General features: G+C 60.5%; 1 protein-coding gene across 4 annotated transcripts; it reads left to right on the forward strand.

Moving 5' to 3' along the window:
* The first annotated feature begins 698 nt into the window (after positions 1–698).
* On the forward strand, positions 699–27,484 carry WNT4 (Wnt family member 4). 4 transcript variants are annotated; one of them, XM_036093075.2, is made up of 5 exons: positions 699–2,192; positions 16,813–17,048; positions 25,903–26,034; positions 26,129–26,271; positions 26,920–27,484. In XM_036093075.2, the coding sequence occupies exons 2-5, from the start codon at positions 16,901–16,903 to the stop codon at positions 27,385–27,387; spliced, it is 891 nt and encodes a 296-aa protein (XP_035948968.1). In that variant the 5' UTR covers positions 699–2,192; positions 16,813–16,900; the 3' UTR covers positions 27,388–27,484. The 4 variants fall into 4 exon arrangements, with proteins under 4 accessions (XP_035948968.1, XP_077929802.1, XP_035948965.1 ...); XM_078073676.1 differs by lacking the exon at positions 699–2,192 and adding an exon at positions 2,912–3,121 and having other exon boundaries at positions 25,945–26,034; XM_036093072.2 differs by lacking the exon at positions 699–2,192 and adding an exon at positions 2,918–3,121.

Below are 27,484 nucleotides of genomic sequence, written 5' to 3' on the forward strand. Positions count from 1 at the left end.
CAGCTCCCCCCAAGGTCGGGGGCACATGCTGTGGGACAGAGGCTCAAGCCCAAACCCCTGAGTCCAGGCACACGACATGGCTCTGGAGTCCCGGGCCCACCCTTGTCCTTGGGCGGGTCACTTACTTCTCTAACCTTCATTTCCTCACCTGTAAAATGGGAACATAACAGTACCTACTTCCTAGATTTGCTGTGAGGATTGAACTAGTGACACCACGTAAAGCACTTTGAGTGATGCCTGGCATATGAGGACTCAATCTTTTAGCAGAACAAGGCATCTGAGTTAGCTGGACACGGTCCTGCTTTATGCCTGACAACCAGCCAGTCTTCTAGTTAGAGTCCTGAGCACTCTCATAAATGTCCTGATTTTGGAAGTGGGCGGGGGTCGCCTGGGTGGCACAGTAGGTTAAGCGTCTGACTTTCCGTTTCGGCTCAGGTAGTGATCTCAGGGCCGTAAGATCGAGCCCCGTGTTAGGCTCCATGTTCAACACAGGGTCTACTTCAGATTCTCTCTCCCTCCTCCTCTGCCCCTCCCGCTTGTGCTCTCTCTCTCTCTCTCTAAAAAACAAATAAATAAGTCTTTTTTTAAAAAAAATTTCTTGGTTTGGAAGGAATGCATATGACCACCCTAAAATAATTTGTCCGTTGCTCCTTATATCACAATAATTATTCTTATTCTTATTTCCCACCAGACCACACTGAGACTCCAGGAAGCAAATATGTTGGCTCAAAATGGTTCAGGAATTCAGTTCCACCCTTAGGTGAGGGTGGCTCCTTCCCTGGGGACCCTGAACTCTGGTTCTCCAGCCAAGCTCTCATCACAGGGAGAGGAGACCACGAGGCCAAAAGGATGTGTCCACGTGGGACCTGTGCCCCCTTCTCTAGATCACACTCTGGGTCCCCAGGCCCCGGCGATTGCCTGCCCAGACAGCCCTAAGCCCACTGCCAGGACCCGGGTGGGTCTCTCCTGCAGATCCATCCCGTGAGGACAGACCGCCGCACAGGTATGCCAGCTCCGCGCCTGAGGGGGGGCCAAGGCTCTGAGGGGAGAGGCGGTGTGTGCCGGGCTTGCACGTGCTGGCCGAGGTGTTCACGTGTGCAGGGCAGGCCAGAGGCAGCTGTGGGAAAGAAGGGGTCTCTTCTCCCTGTACCACCATGCTCCACGCAGGGTCCGAGGAGTCTGAGAATTCTGCATTCAAAGCTGGCCTTGCAGGTTGCTGGGAAAGTGTACTTGTCAAGGTAGGAGAATAGAACATATTTTATTTCACATTTTGTTAGCTTGATTTATAACTTGCAAATATTTAGACATATGGTACGTGAGCCTCCATCTGTACTCTTGCTCAGCCCCACAAATCCCCGCCACCTTCTGCCTACTCTCAACACCAAATGTTTACTGAGCCCTTCCTCTGTGCTGAGCCCCAGAGACTCCATGGAGGGAAGGGCACCATCCCAGCACCCAAACCATCCCAGCATCCCATCCACGGGGGAGCAAACCTCATGCTCCTAAACAGTGAAGAGCGCAGGGTCAGAGGTGGGGGCGGAGGCCTGGTCTGTGGCTCTGGCCCCCACCCCTAGTGAGGTGGGGCAGCTCCCTGCCCCTCTCTGGGCCTTGGTTTTCCCATTTAGAGGAGAAGTCCTTCCAGCTCTGGGTAATGGGGGACACAGTTTGAGGCAGGGTGAGGGACACAGAGTCAGATCCAGGACCTGAAGAGACCATGACCTGGGGATGGGCAAATAACTCTTACCAGGCACCATGGTGTGGAACTGAGCACTCTACCCTAGCAAGGTACCGGTCACAGCCCCATGCCACTTCATTCATTCTTCCCACAAACACCGCAGCCTCCCGCGCCGGGCCAGGCACTGAGCTCTCCGAATCTGCCAGATACGGGAGGATAAACAAAACAGGCGCACAGAAAACCGAAACGCAAAGCAAGACTTGGCGAGGGTGCTAAAAAGAGACCTTCCCTAAGCTCCTTCTATCCTCGCGCTCTCCGGCTCTTATGTCCATTTCTCGGATGAGAAAACAGAGGCCCACAGTCGTAAAGGGCTTGGTCAAGACCCTGCGGCTTAGAGCGCGCCCAGAGCCTGAGGCTGGCCAGAAACGAGGTTTCGGATTCCCGCAGTCTCCGGCCACTGTCCCAAGCTGCCCGAAGCTCGGGAGGCCCCGGCCAGCTCCCGGAAGGCTGGAGGGAGGTGAGCGCCAGGGAAAGGCTGGGCCAGAGGACGAGCCGGCCGGGAGGCAGGGAGGGGCCTGGCGGGGGGCGGCCGGGTGGCTCCGGACTCCCGGGTGCGCAGCCCGGGTGCGCAGCCCGGGGCGCCCGGAGCGCCAGCGGCTGGGTGCGCGCGAGTGGCAGCCGCGCTCGGGTCGGTCCGCCGGGGCCGGGCCGGGCCGGGGTCGGGCTCCGAGGCGCCGGCGGGGGGCGAGGCGGGGCGGCAAGGGCGGTGCTGCAGTGCCCGAAGCGGCGGGCTGGGGGAGCTGTGCCCGCCTGTCCCCAAGGCCCGGGCTGGGACCGGGCGGCTGGGTGGCCGCGCCTCTAGCCCGGCCGCGCTAGGCGGCGCGCAGCCAGGCGTGCCCGGAGCGGGCTCCGGCCCTCCGTCCTCCCGGGCGACCGGCCGGGGAGGCCCCCCGGAGAAGCCCAGTCCCGCGGGCCAGGGCGGCCGCTGCCGCCGTCGCTCCGGCCCGCCCCCGGGGGGGGGGGGTGTCCCGGGCCGCTGGGCCCGCCCAGGTAACCCCATCCTCGGCCCGCCCCCGGCCCGCCCCCCCGGCCGCCCGCCCGCCCGCCTCCGCCGCCGCCGCCGCAGCCGCCGCCGCCGCCGCCGCATCCCGGCTCTGGGGCGGCGCTGACAGTCTGGTCCGCGCCGGGCAGCGGGCGCAGCAGCGGGCAGGGCTGACGGCAGGCACGGAGGCAGAGCCCCGCCGCGCGCGCCCCGGCCCGCGCCCGGCGCCGCGCCCCAGCCCGCCCGCGGGGCGCCCACCTGCCGCCCCGACGGGAGGCCCCCCGCGGCCGCAGCCGCTGCCCGGGGCCGGGCGCCCGCGGCGGCACCATGAGTCCCCGCTCGTGCCTGCGTTCGCTGCGCCTCCTGGTCTTCGCTGTCTTCTCGGCCGCCGCGAGCAACTGGCTGTAAGTCGGGCCGGGACCCGGCGGGGCCGGGCGGGGCGGGGCGGGGCAGGCCCCGGGGGCAGCGGCCGGTGCCAGGCGGCGCGGGGCAGCGGGCGCGGGGGCGCCCGGCAGGTGTCTCGGCCGCGGGGCGCGAGGCTCGCTCGCCCTCTCCGCTGCCGCCGCCACGGCCCGGGCCTCCCTCCGGGCACCCCTCCTGTCCGGGTGCGGCTCCCAGCCCAGAGGCGTCAGGGGTGGCGGCGGCGTCCGCACCCATAGGCGGCCTGGGGCGCCCGAGAGTGCGAGGGGTGCGAGCGCGGGGCGGCGGCCGGGGTGGGGTGCGCCGCTCGGGGCGCAGCCCAGGCTCGGCTGACAGGTCGCGGAGGAAGCCTATTACGGGGAGGGACTCAGGGTCGTAATAGCAGGTTAATCCGGAGAAGTCCAGGAGCGAGCTCCCCGCGCCTCGCTGCGCCTCGCTGCGGGCTGGGCTGGAGGCGTGCAGGGACCTGTTTCTGCTTGGGGGGCGGGAGCCAGGGATAGAAGGAGGGAAGGGACCAGGACACCCGGCCTCGGAGAGCCCGCGGCCGGGCGCTGGCCGGCCTTGTTCTCCCTGGGGCGGGAAGAAACTCCTTCCAGCCCTTGAAGAGGACAACAGCCCACCACCTCCCTGTGTCTCACCTAAGGAGGGAGGGGTGGTGACCACTGGTGACCTGTCTGCTTCTCCTTTGCAGGGCCTGGCTCAGGGGACTCCCTGGGAAGGGACAGAAGGTTCACTGAGGGGGGGGGAGTCTTAGGTGGAGGGAGGGGGATTCTAAAGGGATGAGCTTTGGTGAGGGGATGAACAGGGAAACAAGAAGACTCTAGAGTCCTTCTTCATCCCCCGGTCAGGGACGGTTCCCCAGGCCCCAGGCTTAACCCTGGCCCCAATCCCTTCTGCCCAGAGCTCTGCCCCCATCCACTGTGGGCAGCCAGTGGGGAGCCAAGCTCCAATATTGATCTGAAAAGCATGAGGTGGGAAGGGGGATAGCCAACAGTGTAGCTGGGGTTTCCATGGAGACAGCGGGAGAGGAAAAAATTCTCTCTGCATCAAGACGAAAGAACAAATATCTCCCATGAAATTGCCCCGAGTGTCCAATGGCTGTTGCTATGAGGTCATTGCGGCCAGCCGGGGCCCTGCAGGCTGGAAGGAGTGTGTTCGTTGGGGTCAGAGCCACCCAGGGCTTGGGGGACCGAGGTGATGTGGAATTCTCCCAGCTGTTGGGAGAGTGAGCGACTCCAAGGCAGCCCGAAGTGGCTGCAGAGCTTTTGTTTTTCTTGGAGGCTTAATTTGATTAACACTTCAGGGGCAGTGGCAAAGTGTGCAGAAACCAGGGCACCACCACCCCCTCCCACGACCCCCACAGGCCATCCTCCTGAGCGAGGACAAGGTCACCGAGCTGAGGAGGGGAGCTGCTTTGGATCCGGGGGGGGCCTGGGGTCCCTGGAGCTGACCCTTGAAAGCAGGAGTTCAGAGCCAGGGTCTCCAAAGTAGGTGTGAGTGTCAGGAAGAACAAGGACGAGGTGTGACCCACCCAGGGCCATGGGCTACGAAAAGGCAGAGAAAGAAGTGGCAGTTCCAGAGTCCGACCCAGGTCTTCAGGGAAGAGAGCAACATCCACAGTGAAACGTCCTTCAAGGGCATCTGGTGTTTGAGCTCCTTTTATAGATGAGGAAACTGAGGCCCCAGGAGGGGAAGCTACTGGCCCAAACTCAGAGCAGAGAACTGAACCCAGGTGCTGATTCCCGGGCAGTGACATGCCCCCTTCCCTGAAGCCGTCCCCAAGTTGAGCAGGTGTGGCCCAGGTGGTGTCACCACCCACCCTCAGCCACGTCTAAGCCCGAAATCCCAGCTGGGGAGGCAGCCCCAGCTTTGGGTCTGGGTCACGCAAGCCTTGGGGAATTCCAACAGCTCAGTTCTTGTGCTTGCGTCGAGGGGGGCGGGGTGAGGAGGGGTGGCCCGGAGGGAGAAGAGAGGTTGGCAAACCTGTTCTCTGCAGTAGTGATGGTTCAGGTTGCCACGAAGCAGATCTCTGGATGACCCAGCTCACTCCTGCTCCACCCCGGGCTCCGAGCCAAGGGTCTCTGCGCGGCCTGAGACGGGAAGAATAGGGGCTTCCTGGGACCCCTACCAAACCAGAGAGGCAGTGATGGAGAAGAGATCTCTGGGCACATTCCAAGACTGGGTCATTTGCCTTGTTTTTAGCAACCTCCATCCCTGGGACAGGGACTGAGCCAGCTCGGAGGGAACGAAGCATCACAGCCTGGCCGCCAAGGACCTTGGGGTCTGGAAAGACAGAATAAAAGCAAAACCACGGATGGGTGGGACGGTGTGCATGCTACTGCCGTCAGAGGAAGGGTTCGGTGTGAGTAGGGGCAGTCACAGAGGGGACTCGGCCTGAAGGTGGCAGAATGAGGACAGTAATAGTAAGCATTATAATAGCTCTCGCTGTTCTCTCTAAATCCTGACAACATCTGAATCCCATTCCACAGTTGGGAAGATGGGGGGTCACAGAGGTCATTGCCCAAAGTCACCTAGCTAGTAAATGACAAGGGCACCTGACCCAAAAGCTGCCTCTAGAAGGAAAAGCTCTGGGCAGGCGGATGTCCACCCAGGCATGGTGGCTGGCACTATCTTTTCCCGTGTGAGTCAATGGACGTCTGGCCCCAAGAGGATGGCGGGCAGTGTTCTCAGAGGGGCCGGGCCTGGGTGTCCGTTCCCGTCCCAGTACCTGCAGTTAGGCTTCTGGCCAGGGTCGGCTGGCCGGCCGGTTGCAGGAGACAGGGCTGTCTGTTGTCTCAGAAGGGCGGGTGGCCTGGCGGGGAGGCCAGGTGTCCCGCCGCGTGCAGCTGTTGGGCAGGACGGAGGCTGGAGCTGGGAGGGCTCCACAGCCTGAGGCCTGGGCAAGCCCAGAGAAGCTGGAAGCTGTTGATGAGACTTGTGTCTGGCACCCCGGGTGAGCTGACAGCTTGTGGCAGCCCCCACTATCGACGGAGGGATGGAGGGATGAAAACAGTCCATCAGTGGAAGGCCCGGCTCTGCCACAGATGGGCTCAGAAATGGCCTTGAACGTTCCCTCCAACACAGGTTGTGCTGGGAGTTGAGAGGCCGGGGTTCCAGTCCCCGCTCTGCCCCCAGGCTGGCCGGCTCTGGGTGAGCCTCTCCCGCCCCCCGGGCCCCAGCCCTCAGCACATTGCTCTGGACTCCAAATGGAAGTACCAGGGAGAGTCAGGGACTAGATCAGCTAAGGTTCCATGCTTGTGGATTTCCTGAAGGAAGGCAGTGGAGCACTGAGCAGGGGTCCCAGCAGAGGCCCCCTGGATGAGGGTGAGGAGCCTGTTCTGCACTCGGAGCTAGTCCAGCGGAGCGCCTAAGAACCGCGTCTCCAAGACAGCCCGCAGTTCCATCCCAGGTCTGCCACTGACCGGCTGAGTGACCACGGACAGGTTCCTTAACTTCTCTGAGCCTCAGGGTCCTCCTCTGTGTAAGTGGCGCCCACCTCTGGGCAGTTGTGAGGCAAGCGTGAGCCCATGCGTAGAGCATGCTGAGCACCATGCCAGGCACGCCGATGGAAATGGGAAGCTGAGGATCACCGTCGCTGCAATGGGGGAGTCGTGTCCTCGTTTGTAAGGATGACAGAGAGAACGGGCCTTCAGGCCGCTGCTCCCAAGCCCTGTGTACCCCAAACCGTTCTGTGGGGATCCTGTACTCTTACACAGGCCACCTCCCTGCTCTTCAACCGGGGCCCCGCCCGAGCCTCACACAGCCAGGGATCCAGCCAAGCAAATCCTGGTGGCCAGAGAGTTGTGTCTGGGAGCGCCCTTCAGGGCGGCTGGGGGCAGCAGCATCTCACCCTCGCTGGATCTGCCTCCGTGCAGGTGTGTGTCTCCGGTCCAAGCTCCCGTGTGCCTACGTGCCCAGCAAGGGGGGTGGAGGGAGTGAATCTCTTGACCATGGGCCGAGTGAGGCCTGGAGCTCTGGGTGCAACTCGCTGGGCCAGGTGTGGGCAGAGCCAGCCCAGATGTGCAGTGCCCGGCCCCACAGGTAAAGGTGCGGCCCATCTCCCCCAGGAAGTGTCCCCCAACCCCCAGCTACAATGGATCCCTCCCTCTCTTCTAAATGTAAACCCACTCTTTGGAGCTCCTCCCCTGGCTCTGGGCATTGGATCAATCACTAACACGTCCGTAGCCCTTTATAGTTTACACCAGAATCTCCTAAATCGCTCCATTGATATTTTGGGCCTGTCCTGGTGCATTGCAGAACACTCCGCAGCACCCCTGGCCTCTACCTGTTAGATGCCAGGAGCACGCCCAGGTGCTCTAGACATAGCCAAATGTCCCTTGTGGGGAAAGATCACCCTTCGTTGAGAGTCAGTGGCTCACAAAGCACTTTCCCACCCATGACCCTATTAGAACCACATAACCTCTCCCTTCCCACTTTTGGAGGAAGGAGTCTGTATTCTTGGCAGCCCCACTTCAGAGACCCAGAGGTGCAGTGACCTCCCCAAGGCCATTCTGCAAATCAGAAGCAGGACTTGAGCTTGACTTGCTCCCACATGTCCCGATCTCCTGGTTTTTATCCCCTGCCTATGGCACTGTTTCGTATCATATATAACCACGGTCCCGTAGTGTGGCTCGTACTGCCACGAGGTTGTAAACACCTGAAGGCCAAGGCTGTGCACAGACGGCTGGCTCTCAACAGCTCCCAGTCGCTGGCACGGGTCTGACAGGTCGTAGGTGCTCAGCCAGGTGACGGAGAAAGGAAGGAAGGGCTTGTTCACTCCAGAGGGTTTTAAGTTTTTGTCAAAGCGTGCCCTATCTTAGAGACCTCGGGGAGAAGGGAAGCTCCCCTCTACCGCCCTGAGTCTCAGGTGGTGCTAAGAGGGGCCAAAGTGGGTGTCGGGATGGGCTGCTGCTGTGGAGACCCGGGGTCCCCTGCCAGGGCGCACCCCCTGGGGCCTGGCTAAGCTCTTTCTCCCCCTCCCCCTCCACGGCAGGGCCCCGAGACCAGGCTCTGCCCGAGGGGTTTACTCAAGCGGCGGTAACCACCCAGCTGTCTGCTATGGCTTGACTGTCTTCCCTCAGCCCTGGATTAGCAACTGAGCAACTCTGCAAGCATCTGACAAGACCGTGTTCCCCAAACCTGTTGAAACTCGCCCAACTCGGGCCCTGTGGGTGCATTTGCAAAGCTGAGCATTTACGCCAAGCCTCTTTTCTTGTTCCTCCCTCTGGGAAGAAGGGCTTGGCCTTAGCCAACGGGGCACAGGGTTGGCCGGGGAGCCACGGAAGGGGGTGACAGCTGCCCGCCATTGGCCCCTCGGGTCACCCCCACTGCAGAGGAGCTCGGCGGGGCCGCCGCCCGTTTGCTCAGCAAGCTCAGCTGGAAGGCGAAGCCGGGACCCCACGGTTGCGGTCCAGATGTCCACACAAGTTGCCAGCTTTTATCTCTGAGGCCCGAACTGCGTCTTCTGTGATTCAGCCAAACCCAGGAGAAGGCTCGCTCCCTGCCGTGACCCCACCGGCTCCCCCTTTCCCCATCCAAACCCCTCTCCACCTCCCCCATCTCCTGGCAAACTTGAAACCAAACTATGTTCTAAAAGTTCCCCTGACCAAGTCATGAACCCCGCCGCCGCGGAGGGGACCTGGTCTGAGCAGAGAGGGGAGGAAGGTGGGTAGGAGGAGGGAGGGATGTGGTTCAGAGCGGGAAGGAGCCTCCCAACAGCCAGCCGCTCACAGCTCACAAAGGAACTTTGGAGAGGCCCATTAGAAGCAGCGGGAAATTTCCAGTGAAACACCAGGGGCCTCTTCCTGCGGTGACCCCTGGATGGTCCTTTCGGACCCTCTTTCTCCCTCGGTTCGCACACAGGACCTATCATGGCAGGGTTGGGTTCCAGGGACTCTTCCCCGAGGGCTGGCAACACCAGGGTACCCCTCTTGTGTCAGGGAGGCCCAGGAGTCCTGGCACCCCAGGAACAGAGGACCAAGTCACAGCCATCAGAGTTCAGAGGGTCCCCGGAGATTGTCCGTTCAACCCCTTCCAGCGACATTGAAACTCTAAGCAGGGGCATGCCTGGTAAAGCCCCATTCAACCCTGTCAAATGCTCACCTGTGGAGACCCGACCCACCCCACCAGGCACTGTGCCAGGCACATGGGGTCACACAGCACATTCGTGGTAGAAGTGGGAACTCCAGCCCAGGTCTCCTGACTATCCTCCCAGAACTTTCCCTGCAGCCCCACACCCTCGCCAGTCATCCTCTGTGGGAGGTTAGGAGCAATGGAGCAAGGAAGGAACCAAAGTTGCCCTAGCTGCCTCGTTGGGATAGGGGTGCGGGTTTGCCCACAGGCTCTCCCAGAACGGGGCCTTCAGAAGGAATCCACCAAAGCCAAGGAACTCCCTAGAAACCTGGAGCCACCAGAGCATGAGCCCCAGTCTAGGAAGCCAGCAGCCGCCCTGGACAGCTCAGCTGGGGTGTTAGCCGTCCCTCCCAGCTCCCGACCCCGGGCTCCCTCAGCCGAGCTAGGGAGGACAGCTCTACGGTTCAGTGGCTCCGGGGACAAGAGCTGGGTGGGTCTTTGCAAGGGAGCAGCTCTCTGCTGCCAAATGAGGGGGCAAGGCAAGGTCAGGAAGTGCCCTAAATTTGACACCCACTCACCCCCACCATCACACCTGCCCCACGGAGAGAAGGAAAGGTCTTACGTTCCGGCGCAGCTCTGGGGCCCTCCAGGCTCAGGTCTGAGTGGCTACTTCCTGGCCCTGAGTCAACCACCTGCTCCCCAGAAACACATACTATGAGATGGGAGAGGGGCTCCCACGAAGGAAGTGGGGGGGGGGCATGGAGCCCTCAGGAATGACATGTAGGGAGCTGGGGCACAGGGGTACGGGAAGTAATAGAAACTGGAAGTGAAAAGATTTTTAAAATGGGGTTGCTGAGGCTTCTGAGGATGGGGAGAAAGGAAGGTAGGGATCCCGGGAGACAGGGAGAAGGGGGAATAGTGCCCTGAGCTACAGGAGTGGGGGCTTGGGCTCCAGAAAAGGCCGTCATTCCCCTGAACTGAGGAAAGGTCCTTGGGACCTGAGCTGAGCATCGAGGACTCCAGAGTTCTGCTAAGGCTGGGGAGAAGGTGGAGGGGAGGCTGCCCCCACGCACCCCACAACCACGGTGTCTCCGAGGCCGGCCCCTCCTCCCCGGCTGCCCCTCTGGGGGTCTCAGGCCAGTGGCAGCCACTCCTTCCACGGCCGCAGAGGCTGCTGAGACCACAGGCCCATGGGCCGTCCAGGCAGCCCCACAGCCACTGAGACACCTCCCTCCCGAGGACCCCTCACTCCTGAGAGCATGTGGACGCCTTCGCCGTGGCCCAGGGACACCGTGGGACTGCAGCAGGACTCAGCAATGGAAGAAGAAGCCACCTTCCTCAAATCACGGTCACTGCCAAACCGTCAGGCCCTGGGTACCCGGGGCCATCCCCGGAGCCTGATTCGCCAGCCCAGGCTCAGGAGCCGGAACAACCTGATTGGCTACGTGGCCTTGAACACATGCCTCCCGGAACGTCATCCGTAACACGGAGGGGATGCCACCCTCCTGCCAAGCCTCACGGCGGCAACAAGGATGTATTCAAGCATGTGACTGCTGTCTGAAGAGGACGGGGACGTAAGGTCCCTCCCGTCCAGTCAATCTCGTCCCGCAAAGGGCTTCCAAGCCCCCCGGCCACACCAGCCTCTGATTCCCGAACAGCACCCCATCCCCCGTCCCACCTCTCGGACTCCTGGTCCCTGGAGGGTCCGTCCGATGGGCCCGAGTCGCTGGCACACGCCCTCTAGTTCCACGGGCTCCGTCTGGAGATTCCGTCCAAGCTCTGCAGTTGGGGTGGAGGCTGAAGCGACCCACTGTTCCCAGTGGGAGTGTGTCCTTCCCTCAGGCTGGTGAACCCAGGTCTACAGGAGCTGAGGGAGCCGAGCCAAAGAAGACCAATGAGCAGGACTGGTCTGCGGTCCGGCAGGGGGCCCGGCTCAAGGGCCTGGGAAGGGGCTTCGAGGCGGTGGCGGTGATGAAGATGAAGATGAAGGTAAATGTCTTAATGACGACCATCATGATAATATAACATAATAAGGTTGCCAACAGGGGAGCAGTGTCTACTGTGTGGACATTTAATCCACTTAAGCCTCCTGAGGCAAGCGAGACCTATTATTCTCCCCATTCTACAGATGAAGACCCTGAGGCTCAGAGATGCTCACTAACTTGCCTCCGGGAACACGGAGCCAGGATTCTGACCCAGTCTGCCATCTCTCTTGCACAGTGCACCACCCTGTGGGCCGTGCGGAAGGATAGGTCTCCGGGACCGGGCCACGTCGGGGAGTGGGCAGCAGGATTCGGAGACCGTGGGTGCAGAAACATCCAAAGGCCCGAGAAGGGTTGAGGGGTGTGGTGACACCCTGGGGAAGAGGCACTGACCACCGCCAGGGAGAACGCGGTCCTGGGTGGGGTCTGCGGCGCGCGGGCCTTCGCCGGGCCTATCTCCCCAGGCGGCTCGCTGGTGGGCAGGCACTACGGCTCCTTCCGGCTCCTCCTCCCGCCTGCTTGGCCTCCTTCCTCCCGGGTGTCCCAGGCGCTGCCACTCCTGAGGAGGCTCTAAATGTGGCCCGGGCAGGCAGGGAGGCCAGAGGGAGGGGGCAGAGAGGCCTGGGCTGGCGTCCCAGCCCCCACCTGGACACCCGCGGGGCCAAGACCCACGACACTGATCTGCTTGGCCTCCCAAACGCTCCAGCTATTTCCCGTCCCCTCTCCTCTGGACGCTCAGAGTAAGAGCCGGAGAGGAGTCGAGAGGTACGGATTTTCCTCTAGGAATTTGTATATTTTTTTTAAAAAGCAAGCAAACCTGGAAAAGCTTGGGACAAGCCCAGCTAATTTTAGTTTCTAATGAAAACAGCAGGTGGCCGAGAGGATCTGATCTCCCTGGCAGGGCCAGGGCCCTCCAGCCTTGCAGGCTGCGGCACGGGCCGGCGGGGAGGGCCTCCTGGGAGGAGCCTGCCGGACCTGCAGCCCCCGGTTGAGAAGATGGGGGCACGAGCTGGCTGGCAGCGGCAGCCGGGGCCGCCCGGCCTGCTGGGGTAACCTGATCGATGGCAGGGCTGTGGCTAGAGTCCTGGGTGGCTGGGGCAGCAGGTGGCAAATTGCTAATCCTGTACTCAGCAGTGGCAGGAAGAAGCCCAAATTGGGGCAAGGCGACCAGAACGAGAGAAGAAGCAGAGATGGTCGAGGCCCTCCGCAGGCCTGGCCAGCCCGGCCCAGCGACGGCCAGCACTGATCACGCCCGGGAGGCTCTCCGTCTCCCCAGAAATGGCTTGTGCAGCCGACATTCGAGCCCGGCCCAGCTCCAGGGTCATCGAGTGGCACACGTGGCTCTGGGGAAAAGGCTGAGCTACCTTAGGGTGCAGGGAGGGGATCCTGAGGCCCCCAGGACCAGGTGGGCCTGACCCCTGACCGTCTCTACGCCCTGTGCAGGCTGGTAGGCAGAGGCAGCCCCCATGGTACTCCCTCAGCCCCCCTCTGCCCTACCCTGAGGACTCTGCCAGGAGGTGACACGGGGGACAGAGCCCTCCATCACGCTGCAGGCATTGACCGAACACCTTCTGTGGGCCTCGCCCTGTGCTGGGCCCTGAGGAGGCCACGGCTGGACATGACACTGAAGGTAGCATCAGCCCCCACAGCTGTCAGACTGGGCAGACCCACAACCGGGGTACAGGGAAGACAGAGCTCCTGGTCACTCGCTGGCTGTGAGACTTTGGACGAGGCACTCCACCTCTCTGGGCCTCAGTTCGCTCCTCTCTAAAATGAGGCCAGGCCTCCAGACCAGATACCCGAACAGGCAGGCAGGGCGGGCAAGGGCCCGGGACCCCACCTCTCTCCGCCCCATTCCCAGCTGCATGTCTGTCCCCAGCAGCCAGCCCTTCCTGGGCCAGATCCTGGGATCTGGGAGAATCGGGGGGGCTGGAGCTGCGCCTCCTGCGGCGTGGAAGGGGACAGCTGGGGAGCCAGATGAAGGCAGGGGCCGGGGGGTGGCACGGGTGCCAGCCGTGGGGGCAGGCACGCTCCTCGGCGGAAGAGGGTTCTCAGCTTCTTCCTGGAAGCTGTCCCAGTGACTCACTGCCATGGCAGCCCACAGCTCACCCCTAAAGCCCTACTACTGTTATTTCAGGCTGCCTCCCCTCACTGAGTCTGGACCTAGGAGACAGGGGTGGGCAGCTCCCCTGGTCTACTTCATTTTTCATTCAACGGTAGGGGCTCCATCTATCAGCCTGGCCGGGGTCCCCCGAGGCCTTTGAGGCCTGGACACCCCCCTCCCGGTCTGTAGAAGGAGGACTACCATTCGGACAGAGGGAAAGGCTGCACAGACTTGCCAGTTTATTGTCCCCAGGAGGGGAACAGGCTCTGAGTCGGCAGGGACTTGCCCAAGGTCACACTGTGGGCTGTTGGCTCAGCCAGGCCTCCCCAGCCTGCTTCCCCTGCCCAGAGAACCCCTGCCCTTGAACACCTCCCTTCACCAGGAGCCAGGGGCCTGTATAGTCTGACCTGGCCCCTTGGCAGGACGCAGAGGGAACAGGGGCTGAGATGGGGACAGGCCAGCTCTGTGCCCCCATGTCATTCAGGGAATAGGGGCCCCCACCCTCATCCAAGAGGCCAAGCCTGGGTCTGAGCAAGAAAGGATCCAACTTGAGGCCCAACCCCTTGTCCCCTCACTCGCGGCCTCCCAAGTGTGGACCTGGCCCCTGGCCAGTCGCTGGGCTCTTGGCGCCCCCTGCAGGCCAAGAGCACCAGGTGGGACTAGCTCCTTAGGGGACCCCCTTTCCTCAGCTGGCCCAGGCAAGGGGAGCACCCAGACAGGGCTGAGGAGCCAAGTCTGCCTCCTTCCCTTCCAGATGCACCCCCCTGCCCTTCAACCATCCCCCCACCCTTCTCCCCTCTGGGAGGCTCAGGCTCCTGCCCCAACCCTACAGTGTCTTTGTATCCCCTAGGCAGGACCTGGTAGAGAAGACAGGGAGGTCCCCCAGGAGGTGAGGAACGTGGGGAGAGGAAGGGAAGGTTGGACTGCCTCAGCCCAAGACCACCCACCTCCTACTCACCTGTGCTGCCAGGGAAGGAGGGGTCCTCAGGGTCACACCTGCGATGTGCCCGGCTGAGAGCCGGCTGCACCAGCCACATCAGTTCGCCTTAATTTCTCACAGCAGCCCTCTGCGATAGGATCCACGATCTCCCCCTCTAGATAAAGAAAGCTAGACTCAGGCCTCACAACCGGGGCTGCAGGTGCTGATGCAGCCATGAGGAGGAGCGTGGGTCCCAGAATCAGATCCCCCTCGGGTGTAGAAGGAGGCAACACCGGTGGTTAGCCAAGAGCGTCCCCTGAAGTGCCGTCCAGGGCCAGCCTGGCTTCCCAGCTGCTCCTGGGAATGTGCGAAAAGCCCAGATGCCCACCCAGCCCCGCCTGGAGGGAGGCCCAGGCACCTGCGCTTTCAGCAAACCCCACAAAAGTTTCGATGCACAGCCAGATTTGAGAACCATCCCTCTGGTCCAACCCACGTGCCTGACAAACAGAATCCACCTGCTGCTCACACACCTCCAGGGGAGGAAAGCTTGGCGACCAGCAGGCAGCCCATCGGCTGCACCTTGACCAGCATCTTTAGGTTGAGCGAACCCGGCTCCCAGCAGCTTCTGCCCACTGGGGTCAGGTCTAGTCCTTGAGCTGCTTAAAACAACGTTGGGTTTAGCGCCCATCTAGAAGTCAGGCAAAACCAGGTTCAAGTCCTGGCTCCACCTCCTACCAGCTGGATGACCTTGTGCACGAGGCAAGCTACTTAATCTGTCTGTGCCTCAGTTTCCTCCTCTATAAAATGGGAGTCCATTGGCTTGCTGAGGGGATAAATGCAATAATGTAAGTAAAGTGCTTAGCCTGGTCCTAAGTTCCATCAAAGTGAGCTATGCTTATTACCATCATCACTAAAATGTCCCGTATTTTAGTGGGGCTTTCTATGTACTTCTCCCTTTGCTCTCCATTCACTCACTTCATTCAGCAAACAAATGGCCAGTTCCTGCCCCACTGCCTCAGACCCCTGGTCAGACCATCTTTCTACACACAGGACCCCTTTTGCTCTGACAACAGTTCCTTGACTTAGCCAGAACCAGTGGTAACCTCCCCACATTACAGATAAGAAAACTGAGTCCTGGAGAGTGGTGACCTTCCCCTTTGACCCCCCTTTGGACAAGAAATTCGAGCAGCTTCCCTTCTAGGATGCAACAGCATCTTCACCCCCCTGCTCCAGGAAGCTCCTGCCGTCCCAGACCAGGGCTGCTGGCCAAGCCCCTGTGGAGGGGTGGTGTGCAGGGAGGCTGGTTCACTATAAAGTTAGGGGCAGCTTGCTCTCTCTGGCCAAGGATGCTCGTGGAGAGGGGGGACAGCCTGAGGGCCAGTGGTTAGAACAGAGTCGCGGGGTTATCAGACCTGGGCTTCAGTCTACATCTGCCCTTACAAGCCAGGTGACCCTGAGCCGACCACTTCACCTGAGATATACCCGGCACTTAGTAGGTGTTCAGCTAATGCATAGCTCTTTCCCTTGAGAGGGACCACTTCTCCCTGACCAGGGCCTTTCCCCAGCTCTGCTCCCATCCTGCTGAGCGTTCTTGCAGCTTGCTTCCAGCTCCCTTACCTCCTGGCCCAGATCGCAGTGTCTGTCCTCAGATGCAGCAGAGCCTGCCCGGGCCCCTCAACCCACCATGGAGGAGGACAGGCAGGAGGAAGGCCCACCCTGCTTGAAGGGGTTTGCAGCTCAGCTCTGGCACTTGCTATCTGTGTCACTTTGGCCCTGTCACCCTCTTAGCCTTCATGTTGGAATCCATAAAATGGGCATAATAATTACCACCTCATAGATTGGGGGCGAGGATGCGGCAGTGACTGCCACTGTGCATGGTACATATTGGGTGTTCAGTGAACAGTCGTGCTCTCTCCTGTCCTCCCCTGAAATGGACGCTTTAGAGCCCCTGCTCCCTGCAGGCCTGGTCCCAGAGCCTTCGGACGTAAGTTACCCAGCTTGTATCCTCGTCATTACCCTATGAGGTGGAACGGCATTGCTGCCCCATCTTCAGGCTATAAAAACTCCCGGGGCCGAGGGAAGAGCACGGCACAATGTTTTTGAAGCCTTCCTCCCCTGCCCCCTTCCATGTGCTGACTGAGTCTCCCGGCTGCCGCCCTGATGCTGGCCTCCATCTGGTACCCAGGGATGTGGCTGGCCGTGGCTTGGGGTGGGCTTAGGTCCCCGGGGTCCTTGCCTGGGGGCGGGGACACAGAGACAGCAGGGGAGTGGTCCCGGCCTCCCAGCCAGAGGGACCTGACAGGGTCAGAGCCCAGGGGCCATGCCAGGGTCCCGTGGGGGCTCTGTCACTGTCGCTCCCAGTGCCTGGCCTGCTTTGGTGGAGGCAGAGGCTTTCTTATGCAAGACAGCACTTGCCCCTCTGGTCCCAAGAGCCAGGCACGGGGGCCTGTCACCAGATCCAGAGAGAAGTCACCGCCAGGACCCATCAGGGGGATGAGTCGGTCCCCGGAGACCTGGGCTGAGCACAGCCCGGTCCCGACAGTGGAAAGAGGAGGAAGGAGCGCCACACCGCATTCCACGCCACCGCCTTCTCCCCAGGTACCTGGCCAAGCTGTCCTCGGTGGGGAGCATCTCAGAGGAGGAGACGTGCGAGAAGCTCAAGGGCCTGATCCAGAGGCAAGTGCAGATGTGCAAGCGGAACCTGGAGGTGATGGACTCGGTGCGCCGCGGCGCTCAGCTCGCCATTGAGGAGTGCCAGTACCAGTTCCGGAACCGGCGCTGGAACTGCTCCACGCTCGACTCCCTGCCCGTCTTCGGCAAGGTGGTGACACAAGGTGAGGGAGGGGCTCGCAGGAGGTGGGGGGGGTGGGGGCGGGGGGCATCTCCCTGGCAGGGGGGTCATGTGCTCGTGAGTGGCCGGAGCCATCTGCCACTGAGCAAGCTAAACCAGCACGCGGCTGGAGCCAGGGCATAAGGCTGCAGGTGGGGCGGGAGGGCCAGCAGACGAGTGCTGTTCCTTGTGGGTGCAGCACTTGCTAGTCCGTAGCGCTTCGGTCCCCAAGCTACCATCCCCGTTCTACCGAGGAAGAAACCGAGGCTCAGGCAGGGGAAAGCATAGATTGGCCCAGCGCTCCTCAGAGGGTGAACCTGGGGTTCCAGACCCCCAGCCCCATGCTGCTTTGACCTTAACCCTTGGCCTCCTGGGTGAGCCCACCTCGTTCGTCTGTACCTTTGACAAGCCACGTGGACAGCCTCACCATGCCCAGCTCTGAGACCACGCAAGAGCAGCACCCCTCCTCTGTCCTCCCGGGAGCAGTAAAGTCAAGCCCAGGAGGGGCAGGAGCTTCTACACCAATAGCCCAAACTAGGGGCCAGACCCTGTTTTAAGTAAATGCTGACTCCTCTGTCCCTGGAGATAGGCTTCCATGTTGCCAGTGAAGAAACTGAGGCACATGGAGGCTCAGTAACTTGCCCGAGGTCACAGAACCAGCAAGTGGCAGAGCCGGGGCTGGAGCCCATGCAACCCAGCTCCAGGGTCCTGCTCTTACCCATAATGAGAAAATGCCGTGATGCGGGGTCACATGGGAGCCTTGGGAACACGAGGGTAGACTCCTCCCCTGGCCAGGGCTGGGTGCTCAGAGAGAGCTTTCCTGAGAAGTTAGGCCCTCCGCTGAGATGAGAAATATGAGAAGGCATTAAGCCAGAGGAAGGTGGGCAGGGCGGAGAGAATGTTCCGTGCAACTGGAAGGCTCCTCGAGAGGTCACTGGGTCAAGCTGCTGCCCTCGAGGAAGTGCTGTAAACCAGCTGCCTCTTTTTCTACTTCCTGAGCCTGAAACTGACACTCCGGAGCTACTAACCGTCAACAGGGCCCTTTGACTCACGAGGCAGCGGGAGGGCATTGCCTGGGCCAACCTTTGCCTTGGCACCTGTGGTCCTGGACAGCCAGGGCTGCTGGGCTTGTGGCAAACCGTTTAGATGTTGTTGGAAACCAACTGTGATCGAAATTTGGAAGCAATTCTCTGGGGAGCTGGCAGAGGCCAAAAAGGCACCATCATGCTTGGCATTACTGAATACTGCTGCTCCAGGGAAGCAGCAGAGACCCAGCGAGTAGCCAGGTAATGGAGGATCTCCCCGGGACGATGGCGCCACTGCCAGGGCCCTGGGGCCACCGTCTGATGAGGCCCAAATACTAGGCTCAAACCGCAGACTAAGCACGGGAAGGCCCTCGTATTCGATAGGTGCTTGGAGTTTCAGGGGCACGGGTGGCTCCATGTGCCGGGCCCTGTCACAGCCCCCGTGCCTTTGCACATGCTGTTGCCTCCACCCCAAGCATTCACCCCTCTTTCTCTGCCAGCTCAGTGCTTCCCTCCTCCAGCATCTTCGCAGCTCCTACAAGCGGGCGGTTGCTTTTTCCTCTGGGCTCTGAAGCTCTTTGCTCATGCTGGGGTTTTCTTGGTTTTGATATAATTTCAAACTTACAGGAAAGTTACAAAAAAATTTGTTTCACCTCTAGGTGAGAGATTTACTTTTCTTTTTTTATTGAGGTATAATTGACATACAACACTATATTCATTTCAAGCCTACAACATAATGACTCCACATTTGTGTATATTATGAAATGATCATCACAAGTTACACATTTTTTTTGTGATGGGAATTTTTAAGATCTACTCTCTTAGCAGCTTTCACATATGCAACATGGGATTATTAACCATAGTCACCATGCTGTACGTTACATCCTGATGACCTACTTATTTTGTAACTGGAAGTTTGTACCTTTTGACCCCCCTCAGCCATCTCGCCCACCTCCTCACCCCCACCTTTGGCAACCCCCAGTCTGTTCTCTGTATGTATGAGCTTGGTTTTTCCTATGAGGAATTCCCATAATACTCTTTACCTAGATTCACCAGCTGTTTACATTTTAACCCATCTGCCTTATCAATTTCTCTCTCCCTCCCCCTTAATACACACGCACACGCACACGCACACACATGTCTAAACCATTTGTGTTCATACAGCTTTCATTACACCTTTTATTTTTAATTTTTGAGAGGGGGAGTGAGCGCACAGGTGTGCGGGGTGGCAGGGAGGGGCAGAGGGAGAATCTCAAGCAGACTCCACACCTAGTATGGAGCCCAATGTGGGTCCATCTCACGACCCTGAAATCATGACCTGAGCTGAAATCTAGAGTCGGACGCTTAACCGACTAAGTCATCCAGGCGCCCCTCATTACATCTTTTAGACTAGACTATAATGCCTGTCCTCTTACCCCGCTCTCCCATCCCTAAACCTTGAACCCTTCCATGGCAAGGTGTTGTCTCGTTTACCTGTTTCCTAGCACATGGCAGAGCCTGGCATGGAGGAGACAGTCAGTGGATGTCATCCAGGGGCAGCAAGTCGGGGCAAGGACTCAAGGGGCAAAGAAGGGGAGGCATGGGGTCAGTGCTGGCCCGAAGCCGGTGGGGAACCCCGTGGGCAAGTGCCTTCCTCACTGGTGTGTGCAGCAGGAACAAAGGAAGGGCCTACCCCTGGCTCAGCAAGTTTGGGGAAACACTGAGAATCCTACCAGGCTTGGCTGAAACCTGCTCCGGACTAAAGTCTGTGTGGCTTGGTGGAGCGTCGGCCCCCTTGGGGCCGAGTCATGGCGCGTGCCCACCAGGCAGACGTCAGGCGTGTCCGGAGGAGAGGTCTGAGCTCTTCCCGCTCATCCATCTCCTCACTCTTGGATTTCTCGTGTTCTTCCTTAGCGAAAGTCCTCTGGGAAAAGTCCTCATTTGCCTCCACTGAGCAAGAGGGACTTGGACATCACCAGGTGCTGCTCTCAGAAGGTGCAGGGCTGAGGAGGCAGCGGCGGTGGGGCATGGGCAGGCGTGACCTTGGGCGAGTGGTGTCACTGTGTCACACGGTGTGTGGCAGCACTTAGGGTCCACCCTGACCCAAGAAGAGCCCCCCTCACCAGCTGCTGTCACTGGGGACTGTCACAAGAGCAGCAGCTAGGCTGGGCCGGCCTTTAGCGAGGCCACCAGCTTTTGGGGTGATGGCAAGGGTGAGCTTGGTTTGGTGCCCACATTCATGAGCTGCCTGGCTGGGGTCATGGCCTCAGACATGGAGGAGGCCCGGGAGTCGGGCCATCCTTGGAGAAGAAAAGGAACCCCATTTGTTGGCGGCCCCATGTGTGCTGTCTGGCATCAGATCACCCTCAGGACAACCGAATGTGTGGTGATGTCCCCCACTCTACCGCCAAGAAGGGAGGTTCAGCAAGCAGAGGGTGGTGACACGCCCAGCCAGCTCCGGGACCTGCCAACTCTTGGCTCTGAGATGTCAGACAAGGTCCACGCCCCCTCCTAGCCTCAGCGTCCTCCCCATAAAGTGGGGACAATCCCAGGACCCACTTCCTGGGATTCCCGCCAGGCAGAGATGGTGCCTCTGAAGGGCTCGTTGACTCCCCAGGGCCCCCCAGGCTGACATTGCCTGAGGTCTCCCAGCCTCCAGCCCTGCACCCCACCACCCCCAGCAGCGGAGGTCACCCTGCTCCTGGCCCTACTGAGGTGAGCTGGACGTGAGCTAATGGTCACCAATGAGGACAGCGTATGACTGAGGGCCGAACCGTGTGCTCTTGGCTGAAAATCTAGCAGAAATTTGGGGCAGCCAGGAATGGGGCAGGTGGCAAGTTCTTGGCTGAGCAGCGGTTAAGGACCGGATGTGGGATGTCCTCTGTACACTTTAGTCACTGCTTTGTCCCAGCGTCTAGAGCAGCACCTACACATAGTAGGTAACTGATAAATACATGTTGACTGAATAAAAAGGATTTGAGGATGGGAGGGTGAAGCCCTGTAGAGCCTGGCAAAGTTTCAAGGTCGCCATGAGCAGGACAAACTGGGCTCCCAGAGCGGGCTGGCCTGAGCATGACGGAGCGGCGAGAAAGGCGGTGCAAACTCCTCCCCTCTCCCCTCCGTCTGTGGGCAATGCCGTGCCTCCGCCTGCCTCTGCACATCTCATTCTGTGACCTTGACCGAGGCCTGTCCCGAGAGAGGGGATTCGATGAGCCCTGAGACCCTCCAGCCTCTGGCTGCCATGGTTGAGAGGTGAAGGGGTGCACTGGCCAGCGCAGAGTGAGGATTCAAACCCAGGCCCGCCTTCCCACCCCCTGCGTGTCTAACGTCATCTAGATGCCTTACTGACTGTAACATCAGACTGGATTTAAGACGTGAAGGCTTTTCAGTCCTAGGCTGTGACTTACCAAAACCTCTGCTCTCCCCTTGACTCTCAATACTGGCATCATGGTGGGCCCCATGAGGGTGAGCTCAGGCCTTCCTTCTGGGTGACCTCCAGGCCAGCCTTTTGGGGTCCGGGTTAGTTCCTGGTGGGCTGGGGTGGGTTCCCAGAGACATTCTGTCACCGGGAGTTCCTAGAGGACAAATTCACCTCAGTATCCCTAGTGTGTAGCATCGGGCCTGGCTCCCAGCAGGTGATCGATAAATGTTTGGTGAGGGAGCAAGCAAGGCATTTCTCTGCCCTAAGGAAGCTTTCAGCCCAAAGGCAAACATGCAGTCAACTACCTGGTCCTCAGAGTGTCAGCACCCTATGACATCTGTTAGCAAATGAATAAAGTGTCATTAATCGCGACAATAATCACAAAATATGTCTCCAGTGCCCATTATATGCCAGGGACTAGACTAAGCACGTTCTATATTTTACCTCCTTAGATTCCCATAGCCACCTCTTGAGGTCAGTACTATTAGCCCCATTCTGTGGACAAGAAAACTGAAATCACACACCGGCAGAGCGAGAAGTAGATCTCAGGCCTGTTGGCTGAGCATCCAGACTCTTTCCCGATACTCGCCCCTGTCTCCGAGGGCTGCTCTGTGCACAGCCCTGCGCTGGGCGCCGGGGGGCAAAGGAGAAGTATGGGGTCAGCCTGGCCCCGGGAGCTTCCAGTCTGGCTGCAGAGGCCAGACAAACATGCAAGACCCTTAGAAGATAAGACCTGCAGCCTGATTCTAGTCCCGGGGCAGGCAGGCCAGCGAGCGTGCCAGCAGTCCTGGGAGCCCAAGATGGTGGGCAGGAGGTGTGGGAGAAGTGTGGGGTCTGGCCTGCCTGGGCAGCACTCTCTTCCCCTTGTTAGAGTGGGGACGATGAAGCTCGGAGAGAACAGTCCCATCACTAGTAAGAGTCTTAATTGACTCCTTCCCCTGTCCTACATGGTCTCTTAAATCCAAAGAGACTTCCTGGAGGTGGTTTCAAGAAAAGGTGAGCTTTTGTAGCTAAGAGAACAAAGGAAACTGGGAAGGCAGGCTGGGAGCATGGAAAAGGAGAGGACGGGGACAATGTCTTTCTCAGAGACCAGTGCCTGTCCTGTCCCATCTGCTAGGACTCCCGCTGGGTCTGCTTTGGAAACAAGTGAGTTATGCTTGAATGGCCCTTCCACTGGGATATCCGTCTGGTGCCCAGGGGATCACCATGCCCGTGGCTTCTTTTCCAGCCCAACTCCTCGTCCACAGCTTCTCCTCCAAACTTCTTCCCGCTCAAATGTCCTTCCTTCCAACATCTGGGAGAGACGTCGCACATGATGTGCTCAGAAGGTTACGGGCCTTGAGTCAGACAAGCTTCAGTTCCTGTTCCCACTTAGCTGCTGACCAGCTGAGGGACCCCGGACAGGCCACGGAGCCTCACTCCTTCCTCCACGGAGCAGAGCTCAAGAGGGCTGGGTGCTGAGTTGTCATGAACCGTGGACAGCTTATGGGAAGGTGCTGGCACTTAGTAGGCCCTCAGAAAGGGTAGCTACTACTAGGTCCACAAGACAACTCTGAATTCCCAGCCCTGGGCCGCCTTCACACTTTGGAAAGATGGCCTTGAGGTGGGACCCAGAGGACAGACATTGGAGCCAGGGGAGGAGGAAAGGAGCTGGCTGTGGGATGTGGCAAAGGGCTCTATGGAAGGTGGCAGGGCCTCTGCTGGTACCTTAGAGAGCTCTGCCTTACCCCCGGCTCCGGTGTCCCAGGAGCACAAAGCCAGGTCTGTCTCCCTGCTGCAGCTGCAACAAGCGAACCCCCGACCAGGGAGCAGCTCTCTTCCATGACACGCGGGGCCTCCCTCTGCTACACTTGTAGGAGCACCGCTGTCCCCTTCTGTCTCTGCCAGGTGCCCCCCTAGTAAGTGAGGTTCCAGCCTGGGCACCCAGGCAGAAGGGAGGAGCTGGGGGGGCCGCGGCCCTGGAGTCAAAGGGCTGCGACCCAGAGCCACTTGGAAAAGGCTGACAGAGCCACTGCCGTGGGCCTTAGGGGCATGATGGTGTGGCCACATTCTCCAGGCCTTCTGGGGCCTCCTGTGCTGAGCCCAGGCCAACTGCTCAGCATCCCCCAGGGAGGAGCCCACAAAAGGGACCGGACTTGGCCTACAGCACACGAGATTTAGGGTAGGCCTAAGAAAGTCCTTCCTGGCTTCACACACAGGAGGTAGGAAGAGATCCACTGCATGTGTATTCCTGGGGGCTCCGGGCTCCGTGAGGAGGACAATGTCAAGGGTGAAAGCTGCCTGAGTTCAAATACAGGTTCCACGACTTCTTGGCTGGGTACTGTTGGTCCAGTTGCTTCACCCCTCGGTGCCTCAGTTTCCTCGTCTGTAAAATGAGGATTAAGTCTCTACTCCATAGGGTTGGTGTGAAGAGTATTATAAATGATGTAAAGTGCTTAGGCAGTGCCCAGCACAGAATGAGCGCTCTCTAAACCTTGCTCTTTGCTATTAATATTTTCCTTCCAGAATCTCTTCCTTCGGGCCCCCTCCCAAGCAGAGAAAACCGCAGTGTCCTGTTCCCGAGACCAGGGCAAGGGGGACCTGGAGTCCCAGTAGATGGACGTTGGTCTGGAGAATGAGGCAGAGGTCTCCCTGAGCAAACTCACAGGGAGCCCTGGACACCAGGGCTACCAGCGCTCAGGGAAGGAGATGAGCCCAGGGATCGGGAGGACCAGGGGCTGCCTGAAAGCCCGGAGAAACGGAAGTAAGGACCACGCTCAGCCAAGAGCTGGGGCCACCCTTCCAGTCCCTATCTCCTGCCTGCCCTTCCCCCTTAGTCTTTGGGGCAAAGATTTATGCTGGTTCAGGCCTGGAAATACCAGAAATACCAGAAACTAAAGTCGTCCCTCTTTGGGCGGCCACAGCACAAAACCAACCAACATGATCCTGCTATTAACCTCGATTAACTTGGAGAGGGTTCCATCTCAGGCTGTCGAGGCCCCTGTGGCTCCAGCCAAGCCCCCTGATGCTGGCCCAAAATGGCCAAACCAGGGCAGAGGGTGGGCCGTGGAGAGTGGGTGGGGGGCCACAGCCCCAGCTCAAGGGCTGAACATAGAACAGGGCGTCCTGAGCCATCGGGGCCCGAGCTGCCCCCCACCCCAGGGCTCGGCTTCTGCTGCCTGTCCACAGACATGGGCACAGAGGAGGTCATTGTTTCCCTCTGACCACGGCAACTGCTCCCAGGGGCAGCCAAGAGCAAAGGCCTGGGTGTCACAGTGGTAACTGCCAACCACGGGGCCAAAACCTGCCCCCTCCACTCCTGCGGACACAGACACTCCAGCGAGAGACAGAAGGACAGTCACGGGCACACAGAGGCCCTCACAGGGCCTAGAAGAGGAGCAGGGCCTGTCTGGTCACACACCCAGCCAGCCACGCACACATGCATACACACACACACACACACATACACGCGCACACACACACCCACCACCACCCACAGCCCCAGAAAGAGGCTCCACAGCAGCTACACCCCGAGGCACAGTTCCTAGGAGGATAAAAACACCCATTCAGGCAGAGAAGGACGGCAGGCACCAAAATAGAACCGCTAAGAAGTCATGGGGGGGGAGAAGAACAAGCAGCAGAGGCGGACGGACCTGTGTTTGAGTCCTGGTGTTATCACTTCCTTGCTGGGGGCCTGGGACCAAATCACCTCCCCTCTGCAAACCTCCACTTCCCCATCTGTGAAATGGACACAGACAAGGCTCCCGGCGGCAGAGGACGGGCTCCCGTTACTACCGGTCATGGTGAACAGCAGGGGCCGTCGCTATGACGATGGACCCTCCCGAAGGTGTCAGGAAGCAACGCGGCCTCAGCAGAAAAGGCTGGGCCAGGCTGATAGTGCGGGGGGGCCCCCTGAGAGCGCCAGGGGCCAGCTGGGGGATGGGCACGAAAAGAACAGAGGTTTTGGAGGAAGCCAGAGCGGGGCTGGCGGTCACGGCTCTGCTACGCCGTCGCTCTGTGGCCTTGGTAAGTCCACCTGTCGAGCCTGTCTCGTCTCCCGGATGCTGCCGTGCACAGTGCTCGTGTCCCGGAGAGCTTGTGAGAACAGTGTCCCCCGTAGGTAAGAGCACTGAGGCTGGACCGCGTGCCTGCTCAACCACGTGTTGTGTGAGCCGCGAAGTGACTAATCTGTCTGCAAAATGGAGATACGGTGGCACTTACCTCAGGGACGCTGCAGGGAGGAGCCCATGGGCAGCCTCGCGGGCGGAAGCGGCGCTGGGCTGCGGCAAGCGCCCCCGGTGGTTGGCCTGGGCAGGACAAGGGCGGCGGCTCGGGGCACCTCCTGGCCCCCGGGAGCCTGCCTCGTGGGGCTCCCCTGCACCAGTCCCCGCGACAGAGGAGGGTGCGGGGCGGAGCACTGGGACCCAGCCCTGCCCTCCCTCTGCCTCCCACAGGGACTCGGGAGGCGGCCTTCGTGTACGCCATCTCTTCAGCAGGTGTGGCCTTTGCGGTGACACGGGCGTGCAGCAGTGGGGAGCTGGAGAAGTGTGGCTGTGACCGGACGGTGCACGGGGTCAGCCCGCAGGGTGAGTGTGGGACGTGGGGAGGGCGTGAGTGGCGGCCGGGGGCCTGGGCCCTGCCCTCACTCACGGCGGCCACGGTGCCCCCCACCCCCCACAGGCTTCCAGTGGTCGGGATGCTCGGACAACATCGCCTACGGCGTGGCCTTCTCCCAGTCCTTCGTGGACGTGCGGGAGAGAAGCAAGGGGGCCTCGTCCAGCCGCGCCCTCATGAACCTCCACAACAACGAGGCCGGCAGGAAGGTAGTGTGGCACGTCCCCTGCCACCATCACCGCCAGGGCAGGGGCGGGCTCGGCAGGGCCCCCAGCACACTCCCCCCCCCACCAGGCGCCCCGCGGGAACACTCGTTCAGGCTCCCAGCAGCACCAGCGCCCCCAGGGGGGCCAGCGGGCTAGGGGGTGGCGGGCGGGGAAGCAGCCGGGTGAGCGGGTGTCACGGAGCAGGGTGTGCCCCCGACACACACACACCCTTCCTAAGTAGCAGAGCTAGGATGCGAACCTGGTGTCAGCGCACAGACCACGTGCTTTCTCCACCCTCCTCGTCACGGTTCCTCCGCAGATTCAGCGCAGCCGTGCTCTCCCCCATCCTGCCACTCGCCACTCCCTGTCTCATATAACGCTACCCTCCGAAATGCTTCTCCTCCATCAACGCCAAGTGCCCCAAGCACAGGGACAGTGTCTTCAACGGTCCCCAACACAGCTTACTGGCCCACCCCGGTATACAGCAGGTGCTTAACACAGAAGATGCAGGACAGTCAACCTCGCTCCAATTCTGTGGCACTCCCCCACCCCCGGCCCCGCCGGCCGCCCCCCCACCAGCGGCCCCTCCTCAGCGCTCCCCCCCGCCCGCCGTCTCCTGATGGGCCCTCTCCCCTCCCCGCCCCCCTGCAGGCTATCCTGACACACATGCGGGTGGAGTGCAAGTGCCACGGGGTGTCGGGCTCCTGTGAGGTAAAGACGTGCTGGCGAGCCGTGCCGCCCTTCCGCCAGGTGGGCCACGCACTGAAGGAGAAGTTCGATGGCGCCACCGAGGTGGAGCCGCGCCGCGTGGGCTCCTCCAGGGCGCTGGTGCCGCGCAACGCACAGTTCAAGCCGCACACGGACGAGGACCTGGTGTACTTAGAGCCCAGCCCGGACTTCTGCGAGCAGGACATGCGCAGCGGCGTGCTGGGCACGCGGGGCCGCACGTGCAACAAGACGTCCAAGGCCATCGACGGCTGCGAGCTGCTGTGCTGCGGCCGCGGCTTCCACACGGCGCAGGTGGAGCTGGCCGAGCGCTGCAGCTGCAAGTTCCACTGGTGCTGCTTCGTCAAGTGCCGCCAGTGCCAGCGGCTGGTGGAGCTGCACACGTGCCGGTGACCGCGGCGGCCCGCCGGCGACCACCTCGCGGCCCGCCGAAGGCCGGTAATTTAAACAGCCCCCCGCACCTACCCCAAAAGATACTGGTTGTATTTTT

Source organism: Halichoerus grypus, chromosome 5 (genome assembly GCF_964656455.1).
Source record: "Halichoerus grypus chromosome 5, mHalGry1.hap1.1, whole genome shotgun sequence".
Classification (NCBI taxonomy): Eukaryota; Metazoa; Chordata; class Mammalia; order Carnivora; family Phocidae; genus Halichoerus; species Halichoerus grypus.